Source organism: Diceros bicornis, chromosome 10, assembly GCF_020826845.1.
Source record: "Diceros bicornis minor isolate mBicDic1 chromosome 10, mDicBic1.mat.cur, whole genome shotgun sequence".
NCBI classification, from domain to species: Eukaryota; Metazoa; Chordata; class Mammalia; order Perissodactyla; family Rhinocerotidae; genus Diceros; species Diceros bicornis.
In genome coordinates, this window is record NC_080749.1 from 45,853,079 (window position 1) to 45,870,527 (window position 17,449).

Below are 17,449 nucleotides of genomic sequence, written 5' to 3' on the forward strand. Positions count from 1 at the left end.
CTACCTCTTGAATTTCTATTGATCCTTCTCCTGAAGTAGTTTCCTTCACTTCCTTTTTGTCCCTGTTGGAAGTGTTATTGCAGTTGTGAGAAGAGAATTAGGGGCTGTTAAGTGGACTGGCTCAAATCCCCTGGCCAGACGGCAGGCAAGGGATGTGGACTGGCTCATTACCTTACCTTCATTAGTAGCCTTCTCCAAATTCTTAGCAGTCAAAAAGAGGCCAAAAGTATGAAGCCCGATTACTCGGTTGTACTCTCACTGATTGTACACATTCACTTCTCAGGATGTGGTCCCCCACCCCCACCCCAAGCTCCAGAAGGGATGGTCAGAAAAGAGCTCATTATTAGGCTAGTCCATAGAAGAGCTCATAACGCTGCCATGCAGAATCAAAGAATCACAGGAGAGCACTATCTACTCAAAGGTCAGCCTTATCTCCCCCAACAGATCTTCATTTCTTCAGCATGCCCAATTTCCTAAGAGACCAAATCCTAGAATTTGCGAGGCTAAATGAAATTCACACACGGCTTCAGCTTCTGCCTAAATACATGGATTTTTGACCACTCATATCTCCAAGTAATTTTTAAATCATTTAAAGCTAAAAGCCAATATGTAGGACTTTATTTTCAGTTTTATAAAGGAGTGTAAAACACAATAGTGCAGTCATATATTTGGCATTAACTCTTACCAGCCACAAAAAAATGTGGGTCAATATTGGATTTTCCAAAGTTGTCTAAATAAGACCAGGTTTGTCAAAACTTGCCAGTTGCTTTCAAGTGAACACAGCATGTTGGCGGAAATAAAATTTAATGTCTACGAGACAGAAAATAGGTCAGCACTGGGCAAAAGTAAACTTGTCAGTGAGATCAATATGAACCTACAAGTTAATGAGAAAATTAGAATTTCCTTACAATAAGGGATGTGCAGGATAGAGCCAAAATACGATTGTAGCATTTATTCACTTGCGAAATGCAAAGGACATACCTAAATATTATTTTTTGTATCCTTAATGAAAGGCACTGCTTTTTAATATGGAATATTTACAGGTAAGCACAGTTTTAATTGATAGAATATCATTGTAAATTAAATTCTCCTCCATTTGCTCAGCTTTTAGCAACATAAAAAATAAGAAAAAAGGGGAGTAATGATCGAATATCATAAAATTTCAGAAATATAATGAAGTCCTTCATTAGCTTTGTCTATGTTATATTTCAGAGAATTTGACATTGTGGATGAAATCGGTAAAAATTTTTGAAGGAAAAAAAACAATAACAGAAAGACCTTTCTTGGGGCTTCTCATTGCATTTATTTAAAATTTTTAAAAATGTACATCACTTTTTGAATACATAAAATGCCAGTGCTCTGCAACAGTTTTGTTATTGCATCTCTCAACTAAAAAAATGAAGGAAAAAAAAAAAACCAGGAAGAATACATTCAAAAAGCCAGGCTGTTCTGCTTATGCACGGGCAGCGGCTTTGGAAAGCTACAGCCTACACTGTGTCTGTTCAGAGGGATTGCCGATCATCAATCAGCTATCAATGAAAAGCTGCACAGAAAGCATTAAAGGATACAAAGAACAACTTGGTGGGGAGCAGGAGAGGAATGGGAAATTAAGAAAAATGCCACATATGCTATTGCGGTGGGAGTGGACTCAGGTGGAAGCAAGCATGAAGACTGATGTTCTTGGAACTAGATTTATGGGAAAAGATGGAAGAAAACAAAGTAACATGTTTGGCACGCTATAGTGTGTGTGTGTGTGTGTGTGTGTCCACTTCCAATTGTCTACTTTACTTTCCAAGAGAAATGTAACAAAACTGAGGTAGAAATGAACGCGGGAGCACTACAGCCCAGAAGATTTCAAAATGAGAAGCAAAATTGCACTGACAAGAGAGGAGTCAAAAAGGAGAGGGGATGTAGACGCTCTTTGTGGATACATAAGTTGGTTGGTTGATTTTTGTATTTATTTGTTTGTTTGTTTTGGTTGCTATCTTCTGCATTCTATCAAACAGCACGGCAAGCCTATAAGCTAGATTAGTGAATAGAATGACACCGTTCCCAGCAGTTTTAAGAGAGATCTTACAAACCACCACCCCCACCACTACCACCTATGCAGTAAAAGGCAGTCCTAGTTTTTAGGTACTGTGACTTTCAGGGTCCTAAACAGGTCTTGTGGCTGACTGTTCTAGACACTAACACAAACTGAATAAGTAGCTTTCCGTTAACCAGTGTACCTTTTAAAAACATTTTCACTTCATTATCAAGGAGCAATGTACGAAGAACTCTTGCAATTACTGACATAAAGAATTATTCTGCTCTGGTTAATTCCCCATCATTAGTAAAAGAACCTTTTTTTAAATCCTTCCATTTCTACTTTAAATTGTAAATATTCAGTTGTATCGCACGTCAGTATTTTTCTGGATACATTCAAAGTAATTTTCCTTGCTATTTTCCAATTGTTGAGGTAAACATACATTTTAATATAAAGTAACATTGAAGCCTATCCCATTACTCTCAGCAGTACATAGTGCTTTCAACACATTCCTTTGAGGTACTGTACAAATCACAATCGCTTTCCTGAGTTTTTGCAGACAAGAACATTAAAAGAAATGAACTGCAGAAATTAAGGTCCAGATTACCGTTACCCTGTTTTACCTGTTCTTAGCTTAATACTGCAGAACAGACAGGATTGAGGAATACTGTTGCTCTTAAAATGGCAAAAATCTGGTTTTCGTAACATAACCGTTCATCTCTTTAGTCCAATAATGTTTGAAGTTAAAGCTCTTTATATTAGCACATGCCACCAATGTAATTGTGAGGCAAACAAAAAATAAAGCACCACTCCAGGCACTTGACAGCAACTAAATCTCAAGAACAGCAGAATGGAATCAACACACGAGGTTCATGTCCTTCTGAAATCAACACACTTGCACCTTGCTCCTTGGCGAGTGTTGTCTAGCTTGAACCGAACTGAGCATCAACAGATGCTTTCTGTCATCTGGGGCTTTCAAATCAGAAGCTCTTATTTGATGCATTTTTTCCTCCAAATCTACCCTGACTCTAAAGATGCAACTTAATCGTCGTCTTCCCCAGTACCCTTTGCGATTTAAACACTACTGGAAAGGGCTCTCTACCCTATGTAGCAGGTTTTATGTGTGTGTGCCAACATTCAATACATTTTTTTTTAAAGAAGTTATCACTGACTGCAACCAAACATTTTGTTCCATTCAACATACATATCAAGCTCTTTTTGAGATATGCTAGGCTGAATCTTGCAGAAAGCATTTTCAAAGTCTTGATATGTAACGGGCCTCAACTGGCTGGGCATAATGGCTGAAAGGTCTGTGGCTTGCATGGCATGGAGGGGGCCCACCGCTGCTTCCTGACACAAATGAGCCACGTCTAGTCCAGAAAAGCCTTCTGTGCGCTGGACAAGCAGTGCAAACTCCTTGTCATTGAGACAGTAATTGTGCTGTGAGAGCAGTTGTACTATTATCTGGTGCCGGGCTGTGCTGTCAGGAAGTGGGATTAAAAGTCGTTTCATGAAGTACCTCCGAAGAGATTCATCTATTTCTTCTGGTTTACTGGTGGCACAAATTACTACGATTTGGTCCTCAGCCGAAGTTAGTACAGTGTCCAGCTGCATCAGAAACTCGGTTCTCATCCGACTCACTGGACTGTGTTCCTCACTCACTTGAGAGGAGAGAAGCATGTCAATGTCACTGACAAAAATCACCGAGGGCTGGCGACACCTGGCCACAAGAAAAGAGGCATGGATAATCTTCTCTGCTTCTCCTAACCACTTGGCGACTAGTCCAGAACCGGCGATTTTGAAAAATGTGGCCCCTAGCTGACTAGCTATGCATCTGCCCAATAATGTTTTGCCTGTTCCCCGAGGTCCAAATAAAAGGATGCTCCGAGGTAAGGCTGTTAGTCCACTGAATGCATCTGACCTCAACACTGGCCATAAAACCTCCTCTTTAATGACAGCCTTTACCAGGTCAAGACCAGCAATGTCATTCCAGTCCACGGGCGGTCCTTGGGTGATGATCTCGTTGGTTACCAGGTCAATGAGGTGCGTGTCAGTATTCTTCAGTTGCTCGTCCACAGAGTTGTTGGATGAGGTAGCTGCACGGAGTCCAGGGCCTTGCATTGCGTGAGAGAGGAGCTGCCTGTGCTCGTCCCCATGCTCACTCATTACTGGCGATGTGTACTTCCCAAAGGCTTCACTGGATCTTGATCCCAATGAATTTTTAGCAGTACTGTAGGAAGGAGGGGTCAGAGCCCTACTGGACTGGCTGCTAAATTTCCTTTGCTGTTCAGAGGACATTAGCTGCTTCGTTGGCTTAAATGCTAAGGATGATGTTTCAGCACTTCTGTCAAAGCCATTCCCCCGATTTGAGTTTGAAATGCTGTTGTCGGGCATTCTGTACATAGGACTCTGTGTAGATCTCTGTTGGCCATAGCTGTAATTTCCATAACTGGAGTCCATATCTCCTTGCCCTGCCATATAGAAAGCTTTCCTTTTGAGAGAACTTGCCGAACTGTTTGTCAGAGCCGAGGGTGCAATGGGTGTCAAACCATGACCCTGGTAGGTGTAGCCAGGAACAGTGGTGGGGGGCAGGGGGGTAGGAGCAGGAATTCCTGAAGGCAGGTATGCTGAAGGAGGAGGGGGTGCACCCCCAGGGCTGTACCCAGATCCCACAGCAGTCTGAGGAGGATAGCTAGCAGAGGGATAACTGTAACTGGAGAGGTTAGAAGTCCCATTGTAGCCTGGGACCAGGGCTGGTGGCGGAGGAGGTGGTGGTGGCGGCTGTAGGAGCCCAGAGCTATGCAAAGGAGATGGATGAGGCGAAGGAAGTGCAGGTGTGGGCTGGCTACTGTAAGTAGAATGCAAATATGATCCGTTGTATCCCGGAGCATATTCCTGAGATGGGAGCCCTGCATGAAGACTAGGTACCGTGTGGCTTCCACAGGTACTACTTGAATAACTAGGTTCTGTCAGGTTGCTGGCCACCCCAGGAGAGCTCCCTATACTTGCAGAGACATCTGCTGGAGGGAGGGCTGAACTGACTCCAGCTTTGCTGGCAGTAATAACATCCGGAACACAGTTCATAGGATACACAGCTTCTGAATTCAAGGAAGGCTGCCAGGGTTCACTTTCATTTTTCCGACCGTTCACTAGTCCTGATGGTGCATCTGAGTAGTTGCTAAGGACAGGTCGGTCCACAGGGCCTTCCAAAATGCCAGAATACTTCTCTGCGTATTTTTTTAGTAGGTTGGATGCAGTCAGAGCAGATATGTCATCATTCGCCCAGGCGTACTGATAGGTGCGCTGCAAATGACCTCGGTAGGCCTCCACTTTGTGGGCAGGGGACCGCGTGGTTGAGGTGATGTCAAAGTGCTGTTCTGGCCACTGGGCATGCTCGGGCGTCCACTGCATCTTCAAGCCTAAGGATTTGGGGGGAAAACAGTTAATTTACTTAGACACTCATCAGAACTGTTCAAGCTTTTACCCACAACTTCTTTTGTTACCTATTATTTTTCATTAATAATATCAATAATATCAATAATATCATAATAATATCAATAAAGGATTTTCACAGTTTATAATACCTAATATGATCTGTACAATATGTACACTTTAAAATGGACTGAATTTCAGCCATGTATAAAAAGTAAACTGAATTTAAATAAAAACTCTGTAGAAGACCTAAAATGTTTTCATTTTTAAGTAATAAGCAAATCTATTTCCATTAAGCCTATCAAGTTACTTGCTACACACACACAGAAACACACACGTATATATATATGTACACACACATTCCTGTCAAATTAGAATTCAATCACAGGTTCTTACAATAGAATATACATACATTTTAAATACCTATCACGTGATAGCATTAACATGTGCAATATCTAGCTATTCTGTCTCTTCAAATCACAGTTTCTGTTTTATATTTTAACCAATATAAAAATGAGACACAGCTGACAGATCACATCTAGGATACCTCTCTTATTTGGTACCGAACACCTAGTTAGCACAGTATAATGCTCCCTGCGCAGAACAATATGACACAGACATAGCAGGTCATTCCATAATCCAACTCTCATCTAAAGTGGTCCACGACAGTTTCAAATCTGCTTCGTGGAGTGCAGCAAAGCAATCTCCCAGGCAGCGCTCCATTGCTTTCATCGCACAAAGCCTACAACTCGGTATGAATTACAACTGGCTCCTTTCTGCCTCTCAGTTCTGTTGTTGAGTCTCTGAAAAAAAAAAACAAGCATCACTTGTCTGTCGGTCTTCTAGCTAGCGTTCTCCGTCCTCCTCTCACAATCCTTCCCTCTGCCTTACAGCCTCCAAGGTACTAAGAGGGGAGAATACACACACACACACACACACACACACACACAGAGTGAAAGAGAGAATGAGAGGAAGGAAGGAAGGAAACCGAGGTGAAAGGAAAGATAAGAATAGAGAGAGAATCTGGATTCTAACTCTTTAAGTGTGTGGCATAAACTCGGAAGAGTACGACTAGATAACGAGATGATATGGGTAATTCTATCATCTGCTAGATCACTAACTGAAGCAAGGTGCCTATGTGCAAACTATAAAACAAGAGTAGTTTCTCATTTAAGAGAAAATACGGAGCAGTTAGAATCAGAGAATCATTTGAATTTTACAGTTTAAAGAGACCTTAGAAATTACCCTACCCCACAGATTAGGGAACCAGTCCCCAAAGGGATTTATAACGTACCCTCATGGACTCAGGTATAGTTAGTTACAGAGAACACTGGAACCCTGTTCTATTTCCCACTGCTGGCTCAACCCATTCTAATCTCTGCTTGGTTGGCACACTTCCTACTCTGGTACAGCTATATTAAGCAGGACTCCTTAATCTTCTTTGTATTACCCAAAGTGAATTCTGCAAACTGTCTTGTGCCCTCTGGCAGAGATTCCTTGATAAGAAGGAGGCCTGGTCTAAATGAAGCATCTGTGGCATCAGCTCCCTTCTGAATTACCAGTCTATTTTGACAGCTCCCGCCCCCTTCTGCTCTCCTCCTCCACCCCCTTTAGCTCTTCATTGCCTGACTCTGGCTTCTGACATGGCCAGCTTTGACTTACTGAGCTAAACTGAACATAGCACAGAGTTTGGTAACAGAATGGCATGTTGATTCCCTTCTGACTCCCTCTTCCTTGTTTGCAAAACCACTGCACCAGACAGTGGAAGTTAATTAGCAGGATGATGCTGTGCTAATTGTGTTAATTTACAAGGTTTTAGTCAAAGAGAATCATGCCAGGGCTGGCACTGCTGTCATGCTTCTGACTTAATGATTAAGAAATACTGAAAACAAGGTGGGAAGGATTGCAGTAATTACACAATAAATGAATAAAGCAACAGGATTCATTTGCAAATATATTTTACTGCAGTTGCACTCATTTGCATTTGGATTTTTAAAAAGGATCCATGTAGATATTCACTTGCAAATCACCATTTCAGTTAAATTAAGTCTGAATGCTGCACAGTATAACTTAATCAGGCTTTATATATACATATTTTTTTTTTTTAGTAAAAATACTATCCTTACTTCTCTTGTATATGCAACAGATTCCAACAGATTCTCCACTTGCCTTTCCCTCACTTCCCCCAAATCTTCATATGTTTCTCTTTTAAAACTCTATGTTTAAAAATAATCTGATCAATTGGAAAAAAAAATATTGTAAAATCCTGATGAACTGCAGCTTGCATCATTTCACTCAGAGAAACTCCCGGGGTGAGTTCTAGGAAGAACTAGAGTGATATTCTTAATTGTTTCTGCTTTCTCAATCATCACTTTTTAAGGGGGAGGAAAACACACCACAAAATGGGTGAAATGACCGAAACCACACTTAAAGGGGAAAAGATGCAATTTTAATGAAGCAGCATTTCAGGAATCATACTTTCATTAAATTCAACTGGAAATTATTAAGAGCAAATCACCAGGAACCAATCGCAAGTAATCAGTATCTAAATTCTTCTAGTGTCATGGGATTTACTTCAAGCCTTATAAAAAGCAGAGAATATTAATGTGACTGTAATGTACAACTGTCTAAAAGACCTACAAATTCATTAGTCCTGTAAATCATTTTCAGGGAATTTCTATTAGGATTTTTTTCTTTAAAAGATTATCAAAATACAGAGTTGAGGAAATAAAAAACACATATGCTATAAGTAGGAATTTGATTTGATTGATACAGAAGAAACATGTGAATAAATGTCTTGAAATAAAGTCTCAGAAAATAATTTAGGAGTCATAGGCAATGGAATTTACCACAAATACAACATAACACACACACAGACACACACACACACACACACGTGTTAAAGGGCATGGCTTCCTTTCAGTTAGCTGAGCCAAGTCATTGTTGGCATTAGTTAACAAATGTAAATAACAAAATGTTAAAAAAAAAATGCCCCCCAAAAGACCCAAAACTGCTTTAGATTTAGAATAATTATTTAAAAAACAAACAAAAAAAGGGCACCCTTCCACTTGTATTGGCTTGACATTTTTTCTCGTAAATTAATCATTTGTAAAAAATATGCAAAAAAATGATTTTAGTAAGGAATATAAAGTTTAAATAAAGTAAGTTGGCCATTTTCACTGGGTATTTCTGCATAGTTTAAGTCTAGCAAAACTAATTAAATTTCATAAGATTTCTATTTCATCTGAAATTAAGCAAAGTTTCTATCTATCAAAATTATTTATTTGGAACAATTACTGGATACACCATTGCCTTTCGATTCTCATGCTATTTTTGGATGGGCTTACCAAGATAATTGAAAGTTGATTTATTGATGCATACTAAATAACAATAACCTTAGCAGGGCTGCAAAAGGCAGGACTGAGCTTTGATTAAATAACCTTAAGGGAATAGAATTATTCACCAATCCTAAAACACAAGTATTTATCCAATAAAAAATCATTAACATTATTTGCTAGTGTAAGTTAATAGTTAACCATAAGCTAGTTCTTAATATTACTAGGAGCTGAAGAAGCCAGCGTTCAGGAGATTGTCCTGGCCTTGGCAGCACAAAGAGCTTTTTCATGAATTTTAATAGTAATTGGAAGTAGAACCAAACTTGTTTTTGGTGTTGTTATTATTGTTCTGTTTATTGGTGGTGATACGTCTGATGTGAAATGGAAGAAAAACGTAGAGCCAAGTGTTCTCTGAACAGAAAATCACGCTCCATTTGATTGTATTTCTGTATCTGTAAGCAGCAGCATATGCGTGTCACTTAACTCGGAACCCAAATAAGGAGGTGGGTTTTAAGAACAGCTTTTCTATGGTTTCTCTTTGGAACACGAAGAGAAAATCCTCAGAAACAATACTATTTTAACATTATGAGAAACATGACTCCAGAACAATAACTTCCACTGCTGTTTAGAAATAGTTTAAATAGGTTCAATAAAAATTCAGAACACAGTGGAAAGTAAGAAGAATAGTTCTTAAAGATAATTGAAGAATTGTTCCAATACATCAATTTTTATTTTTGAAAGGATCTGAAAATTCTTAATACAGCTGGCAAATTTCACAATGCAATGTGTTTGTTTTTAAAATATGTAATTTAATAGAAAACTGCTTTTAAGATAATTTAACCTAAGTGTTATACAAGAATGACAGATACTACAGTAAAAAGCCTGAGCACTTTGTTATTTTATTATTATAGGCTGAATTTATGTGTATGGAAATGAACAAGTCTATACTTCCCATAAAACTGGAAAGTTTGGATAACATTTTCCATTATCATTACTGACCATTTTATAACTTAGGTTTAATTACTAAACAGTTGCTGCCTTATTGCTTTACTTCCTCCATTTTGCTCTTTCATTTGAAACAAAACAACTGTGGTATCCTTCAAGTTCTGTCACAGCTTCCAAATGATAAAGAAACTGTTATACAGAAAAATGAAAGATATGAAAACGACTTTCAGAATGGGAGGAAATTGGAAATAAAAGACTAAGCCTTCTAGAATCTATTTTCGCACACATTCCTGGAAATATTAATCTAAGGTACTCACTACCCCACCCCCACCCCAACACACGTGTGCTATTCAGCAGTTCATCAGGTCTAAAAAAGCTGCTCTCTACCAGGTTCCCATAGGGTAATTCTAGCTGCTAGGGACTCTGCCTTCATTTGTAGGTTTTCTCAGACTTCCTAAGGGCAGGGACCTGAGGCAGACACCTGCAGGCACGGCGGCCTTGCTTGCTACAGGACACTGCACAGCGCTCAGAGGCCTGCACAACACCACTAAACCTATTACACTCCTTTGGCCTGTTGTACCTCTGCACTTTTTATTATTAAAAAACTCTGATACCATATTTACCAAGGTTCTTTCTAGAAAACAATCACTGCTGGGGTAAATAAAAGAGACTAATTATAACAGTTTACAGCCCCCTCAGCCTAATAATGCAACAGATTCATCTCCTAGGTAGGAAATGGCAGAACTAACAAATAGAGCATTCCAAATTTCAAGTAGAGAGTAGCAGATCCATTGGGGGAAAATATAGGTTTATGCAGTGAGAAGCCTTCTGAGCGAGGGCCTACAAACTTCCTGGGACTGAAAACTGGCCCTATGCAATGTCTACTTATCATTATTCTTCAAGGGGAGTGATGACCAAATGAAATGTTGGAGCAGACTAGGCAGCATTCTCCTTCTGTGTACCCACCCTCATAAGCCAAGAGGCCAACACAGCAGTATCTAGTATTACCTGTACTAACTCATTTGATCTGAATCTTCCTCAGTCCACTTCCTGATAATTCCTCGCCTGAAAGTGTGATGTCATTTCTAAAAGTAATAGCAGGGGAAAAGTGAGAGGAAGAAGCACAGAAATTACATATTCTCTTTAATCTATTTAATTTGCTCCATCTTCAGAACACCAAAATTAGAAGTCCTTTATAAGCTGAATATGATGTAGGGACTGTTAATTTTATTTAGTCAACAAATTGAGGGCCCACTATGTGTAAAGCCTTGTGGTTCAATTCTAAGAAGTTAAATCAAGGGAATCACATTACCAGGCGATGAAACCTTTCCAGCTCTCTGTCTTCTTTATAATTTCACATTCTAAATTCTCTAAAATTAGACTCTCTGATTTTAGAGATGAAGGGAATTTTAAAGTGACTTAATTCCCAATCCAGACAGCCTCAGTTACAGTTTAGTACTTCACTTACCATGGTGTCCAGTGGGGTTGAATACTATTTTATCTAACACAGTGTCTTATTGGGAGGCATCACTAGATTCTTGGGATAGAAAAGGACTGGAGAAAGAATAAAGAAGGTTCTAGAATTTTGTTTGAAGAGTAAATATCCCAGCCTTGAGAATTAGAGAGCTGGCTTTGCTCATGCCATCACTTATTTGTCCGAATCTTGGTGAAGTCACTAAAGTGCATCATACTCACTTTTCTCAGCTATAAAACGTGTACAATAAGGGTATCATATACCTTACTGGATTGTTATTAAAATTACCTAAAGTAATAATAAGTGTGAAAATATTTTCCAACTGTGAACTGCTACAGAAATATTTATTATTCTTTTATTTTGAAAAAGCCAGAGATGCGTTAAACACAAAACAAAACAAAACTGACTAGACAGAAAAAAAGTAAAATCACCCCTAGAATTTATAAATCACTTTTCCTTCAGCCTCAGGACAGCTACTGAAAAGGAAATTTTCCAGTGGGAATGTTGTTACAAGAAAGGTGTAGAAGTTCTTTCATACTTAGCAAAACACAGAGCACGATCTCCTTAATCAAAAAGGTGTCAAAAATTCAAAATGTTTTCATAGCATTTTATCTATTTTTAATGTTATTTGTGACCTAACACTGTAGACGCCACTACTAAGAAGCAAAGTACTCAGAGGTTTAAAACCAGTTAAGAATGATCTCAAAACCTGCAGTCTCAAAATAAGATATTCTAATTATACAGGAGTACTGTCAAGTGATTTTTCTCCTTAAATCACACTTCACACCTCAAGATTCCAAATTATAATACATTTTTCAGCAAATTACTCCCTCCCCCTAGTCCACCTTATTTGCATAAAGCAATCCTTTTTAACAATCACAAAGGCATTTCTGGTTAAATGGTCCTTAGTAAATATAGCTCAAATACCTCAACCTCTAATATAGAGAAATTGCCACCTGACAGCCTGAGGGTAGCATACAGCCTATAACCAGGTTATGTTTGGCCAGCACAGGGTTTTAAAAATCAGTCAGCTTTATATAAAATAACCTATATTTCCATATTTACCATTTTTTCAAGATAAGCTGAATGATCTTACAACATTAGACTTCACTCTTGCCTGGCAACAGTTGGCTGAATATGAGAACCAGCTGCTCCCTCTGGACTTGGCATGCCCACTTTGTCATGGTGCCCCCACTGCCTATTACAACATTAGGTATTTTTATGGTACCTACCAGTCACATAAGCAATTGAATTTACCACTTCACTCTGAAGCTTCAAGCTTCAGTTTTTTCACTTAAGTACATTTTCTTGAAAACTAGCAAGTATAGTGCGTTAAAACTTAAAAACAAGTAAAGTAGTCCCTTTAGAAGAAAATTTTTCCAAATACTATTTATTATGTGCATTCCTACCCTCTTAATCAGAGCACAGGGAAAATAATTGATTGTTTTTCTTGTTGACTCAGTGTCATCAATACAACCACATAGAATGATGAATAATGATTTCTTAAAAAAACTGGTTTCCAGATTGCTGTTATTTCAGTGTTTCCCTCTTTGCTCTGATTTGTCAGATACTTTTTCTAGCTATTTTCCATATGTAAAGCCTCACTATTCCTAATATGTTCCTTTGAATATGCCATAGGTTCTGATACCACAAACCAAAGCTTCCTTTAATAGCAAGTCATCCCCTATTACTCAATCACGAGCTTTAGGTTACTCCAAAGTTATATTTCTTATATCTTATAGAAAGTTATTGGGAGGATGGTCTCTGGGTAAACAACTGATCTTGTTCTGTATGTCACCATTTTGGGCTTAGTAAGAGCCTGTATTCAATGTTACAGGCACCATGGCTTGGACTAGCATGGTGTATATCCTGTCCTTCAATTAAATTTGTGGGTAGCTCATGATCTGAATCCGTTTCCCTAAAACGCATTAAATTTTATTCACAGCAACAAAATATTCACTCATCAAAACGTGACTAAATATAAAAATGACTATTTTGCAAATATTTCATACTGAGGATGAAACTTGGCATACGTGGGTCTGATAGGTCATCATTTTTAACATGCGAGACATATATAAGAAGATGGCTTGCATTTATGAGGCTGAATGCAGAAACACTTATGCAAAGCAAATTACATTGATGAAAGAAATATCACTTTTAGTCCACTGAGCTTATATTCAATACATGATCAGGATAGACAGCCCATCAGTTAAAACAAGCCAGGAAATCATAATCGTAATTCAAATAAATACTTATTTTTCCCTGTGGGGGTCCTAAAATTTCTAATACTTAAATCGAAGTATTCCAGTAGACGTATAATCATGCTCACATAAAATCCATATATTTTAAAATTATAATTTAGACTTATGGTTTTGTTTTTCTTTTGCAGGGGGTGTGTTTTACAAAAGTTTATATGTAAAATTTTTGAATAATAATCTAAATCAAGTAAAAATTAGTGTACAAAAGTCTGTGAATATCCTACCATAATTAATTCAAAAGAATACAAGCATATACATGCAATTTAAAATATACAAATGACTCATACTCTGAATCTCAGTATTTAGTGTCAGGCATCATCAACTATTGCGAGGGAAAGAGTCTGAGGGTTAGTAGGTAAGAGGACTGATTTTCCCACGTTAAATCAAATGTTATTTTGTTTATTCTACCTCTGTGAACGATTTTAGACAATTTATAATCAGTTTAAATAGTGCTTTGCAATTAACCTTTAAAGTTGTTACTTTATGGTCTTGCATTTCTCAGGCTGTCTCTTCCCTTCTTCCATATATGTTTTCAATCCATTAAGGCCATCTACCCTTCCCCCCAGTTCTTTTTGTCATACAAAGATCATCAAGACATACCACATCTGTCCATAGGGACTGCCAGGGCTAATGAATATGTATGTCCTGTGTCACAACAGAGCATTCCCCTTGTTCTGCAGTATCAACCCTCTTATGTGTGTAAATAACAGGTGAGCCGTAGCGTGCAGGGATAAATGGGGTTAACACAACCTGAAAGCCCCATGCTAGATTTATAGTATCCGGCCTGTATGATTGAGCCAGAAAAAGAAATCAAATGCCAAAAGTATTGTGTATTTTCTACGTGTTTTGAATCTTTATTTTTAAAAAAGACTCTGCTGAGATGAAATTACCATCATCCTAAAAGTCTAAGGTTATTCCAATTGATTCTCAAGATACTGTTGTGCCATACAAGATAAATTTGCACTTTTAATTAACACAAACCGGGCATGGTACCAACCTTGAAATATGACATGGCTGGTTAATTTCCTTGGTCACAATCCTAAGACGTTATGTTAATCATTAGGAGTACATATAGCTATTTGTAAGTAGTTATTTGTGTGCGTGTATTCTATTTCAAGTATATAAATGTAAAGCTCAATTTAGTTATATTTAAACTTAACTATATTCATTTTTGCCCAACACACCATGCTGACATGGGTCAATAAACAAATTCAGAATCTCCCAAGCCCCATGACCTTGTGTGAGATGGAATTTGCATTCATCCTCTTTTCTGTGTTCCTCTGGAACCTTACTCTAAAAAGACAGTTTACATAAAACAAAATAGATAATTAAGGCTGCTTAAGATTGAGGGCTCTTTCATATAATTAGACAAAGGAGTAAGAATATTATTTACATATAAGTATACAATTCTTCAACCATTCTCCTTAAAAACTCTTTGCTTAAGGTGACTCTAAAGTGTGCAAAGCCCAGACAAAATTTGTTTAGGTTATTTATGCATTTTTCTCTTTTTGGTGATTCGTGCATTAATTTTTAATGCAATAGCAAAATAGTGTCTTGGACTTTGATAAAAATATTCTATAGTCAGGGCTGGGTGACATAGTGCATTAATTCAGTGTCCTTCACTCCTGGGACCTGTGTATAATTTAGTCCAGCCTGAAGAAAATAACTTTGATCTGAAGGCAGTGGAAAAAGCTACATATGAAATGAATTTTGGTAAGTTTAGTGTTGTTTCTTCCATATAAGACGATGTATGAAGATGAACTGCTTTAGAACATAATCAACACTGCCCAGGATTGAAAGTGAAGAGCTCTTAGTAACAACAGTAGTTTCCTCACCTCTCCATTCTCTCCACCAGGCCCCATTCTATAATCTGGTGAAATAAACCTGAGCACCACCTATAATTGGGATGCTCTAATTTCCAGATAAACAGAACATTGTTAAAGTGCAGTGTGAATGACAGTCCAGCCATTAGCGCTGTTGGCTCCTCCATTTGTAAAAACAAAGAATGCTGCATAATGAGACAGAAGCAGAAGAGAGGATATCATATCAGCATCCTCAAAGAAAGTGGCATTTCCTGTCCCAGAGGGGATGCCCAACAACATAATCTTTGGGGAAATGCTAACAATAGGAGGGACCACAGTAACGAAATTGTTTCTTCAGATTCCATCTTGATTGTGTTCTCTATATAATATTTAACTGCACAATGTCATCTACTGTTATGATAGAAGATGCCATTATGTTAAAAAAAAAAAGTTAAAGCTTTGGCTGAATTGAATAAAATATTTGATGCAGTGGCATTAATCACATGAAATACAGATCCCCTTTCTTTTGCTTATCATTCTACAATTAATCCCAATCCAACTCTCTTCTGTTGTGAATAAACATGGCTTACTTTGTCTTTAATATAGCAGTTACAAATAAAGTTGCTCTCAATACTGTCAGTAGAGTTGAAAGCTATAAAGAGGTTACTTCTACATGGTCCAAACTATTCTATAATTTTATACTTCTTATTGATGCTCATGAACTATTTTATTGGCCTCCTTAGTTACAGATAAGCTCTAGTATTTTAAGGAAAAAGGAGCTCTTTCCAGTCACATTTTTAAATTAGCAGATAATTTGAAAGAAATTTAATTCTTAATTTGCTAGTTTTAGTTGCTTATGTTAAAAGAGTAAATAAGGCAAATTTTCTTGCTACCTCTTCAAAGTATGTGCATTCTATTCCCATAAAGTCCTTAAATAACAAGAAAACCAGAACCCTGAAGGTAATACATGTAGGCTGCACAGAAAAATCAAATCTGGGTGCCTGCATGTGTGTATGTAAGTGTTATGTCTGTACTTGCGAAAGGATATAGAGAAAATGGGGGAAAAAATGACAGAGAGAAGGAAAAGAGATTTTTTAAATTGCTTTTATCCTAAAAATGATCTGCTTTACTATTAATAACCTCAGAATCCAAAGCACATTCTAAATTATTTAACTAGCATGTTCACATCATATTTTTATCAAAAGTAAGCATTACTTGAGGTTTTCTTGAGCTATATATTTATTATTTGTGCTTGAACCAAGTCATATACCTCAAAAAGCTTCCATACTTAGAAAACTTAAAAGCCTTATTTATGATCCCAAAATATACTAGGAACACTTTTTCCTTAATTGAGTACTCATTTTCCAGGAGATCTGGGTTTATGTGTGTAAAGTTTTCTACAAAGAGGAAACATAATAACAATTTTATTACATATTGATACATTTTCTAAATTGCATACAAAAAGAAAAACACTTAGTAGAATCATTTGAGATGAAATGTTTACAAAAATCCTTGAAAAGCAAATAACCAAAATATGTTATAAGTAGTTTCCTTAGAAAAGCACCCCAATTGCTAATTTAGAATTATTTTTGTGTTTTCTATAAAAAGGTTTTTGTTTTTTTTTTTAAACAGAATAGACAATTCATAGAATTAATGATGAATCATAGGTCTAAAAGTACATTCTTCCTCATTCTTACTTACATACCTGGAACTGGTCTCCTTTTAAGTTAATCTTTTTGAAAGTTTTCAAATGCCTACAAGAGTACTATAATTTCGTTTAAATTTGGCTTTTAGTCTTACGGCCATTACATGATTACATAGCTAACTTGTGAAGGTCTTCAGGTGAGAATGTTTTATTGTGCCCTCCTTTTTTTATGCTTCTACATCCAGCCATTGTTTTCATATTTTACCTTAGAAATTATTTTTTCCAGTTCAGTGTCAAATGATATTATACTTTAAAAAGAATCTATTCAGAAAATATAGCATAAAATAGTGAATTGCATCTCTGGCCGTAGCTCCCAGAAGCATTAAAATGTTACTACAGGACCCGAATGACAGCAATGACAGCTTAATCACTTAAAGGCTTTTTACATTAATAATTTTTTCTTTCAATTTGAGCAGTAATATTCAGGCATAATTTAATAGGAGGTTAGCTGCTAAATGCAGCTAAATAACAT

The 17,449-nt window shown here is 37.4% G+C and overlaps 1 protein-coding gene across 5 annotated transcripts in view; it reads right to left on the bottom strand.

Moving 5' to 3' along the window:
* The window catches only part of FIGN (fidgetin, microtubule severing factor), a 127,264-nt gene that overhangs the window by 3,589 nt on the left and 106,226 nt on the right, over positions 1 to 17,449 (bottom strand). For 2 of the 5 annotated variants that reach the window (XM_058549121.1, XM_058549120.1), the window contains 3 exons: positions 10,747 to 10,823; positions 6,006 to 6,261; positions 1 to 5,445 (listed from right to left, as the gene is read on the bottom strand). The exon at positions 1 to 5,445 is cut by the window's left edge and continues 3,589 nt beyond it. In XM_058549121.1, coding sequence (XP_058405104.1) covers positions 3,191 to 5,445; positions 6,006 to 6,108 — 2,358 coding nt within the window. In that variant the 5' untranslated portion in view covers positions 6,109 to 6,261; positions 10,747 to 10,823 and the 3' untranslated portion in view covers positions 1 to 3,190. The remainder of the gene's footprint in view (positions 5,446 to 6,005; positions 6,262 to 10,746; positions 10,824 to 17,449) is intronic. The other 3 variants (XM_058549125.1, XM_058549122.1, XM_058549123.1) reach the window with 2 other exon arrangements.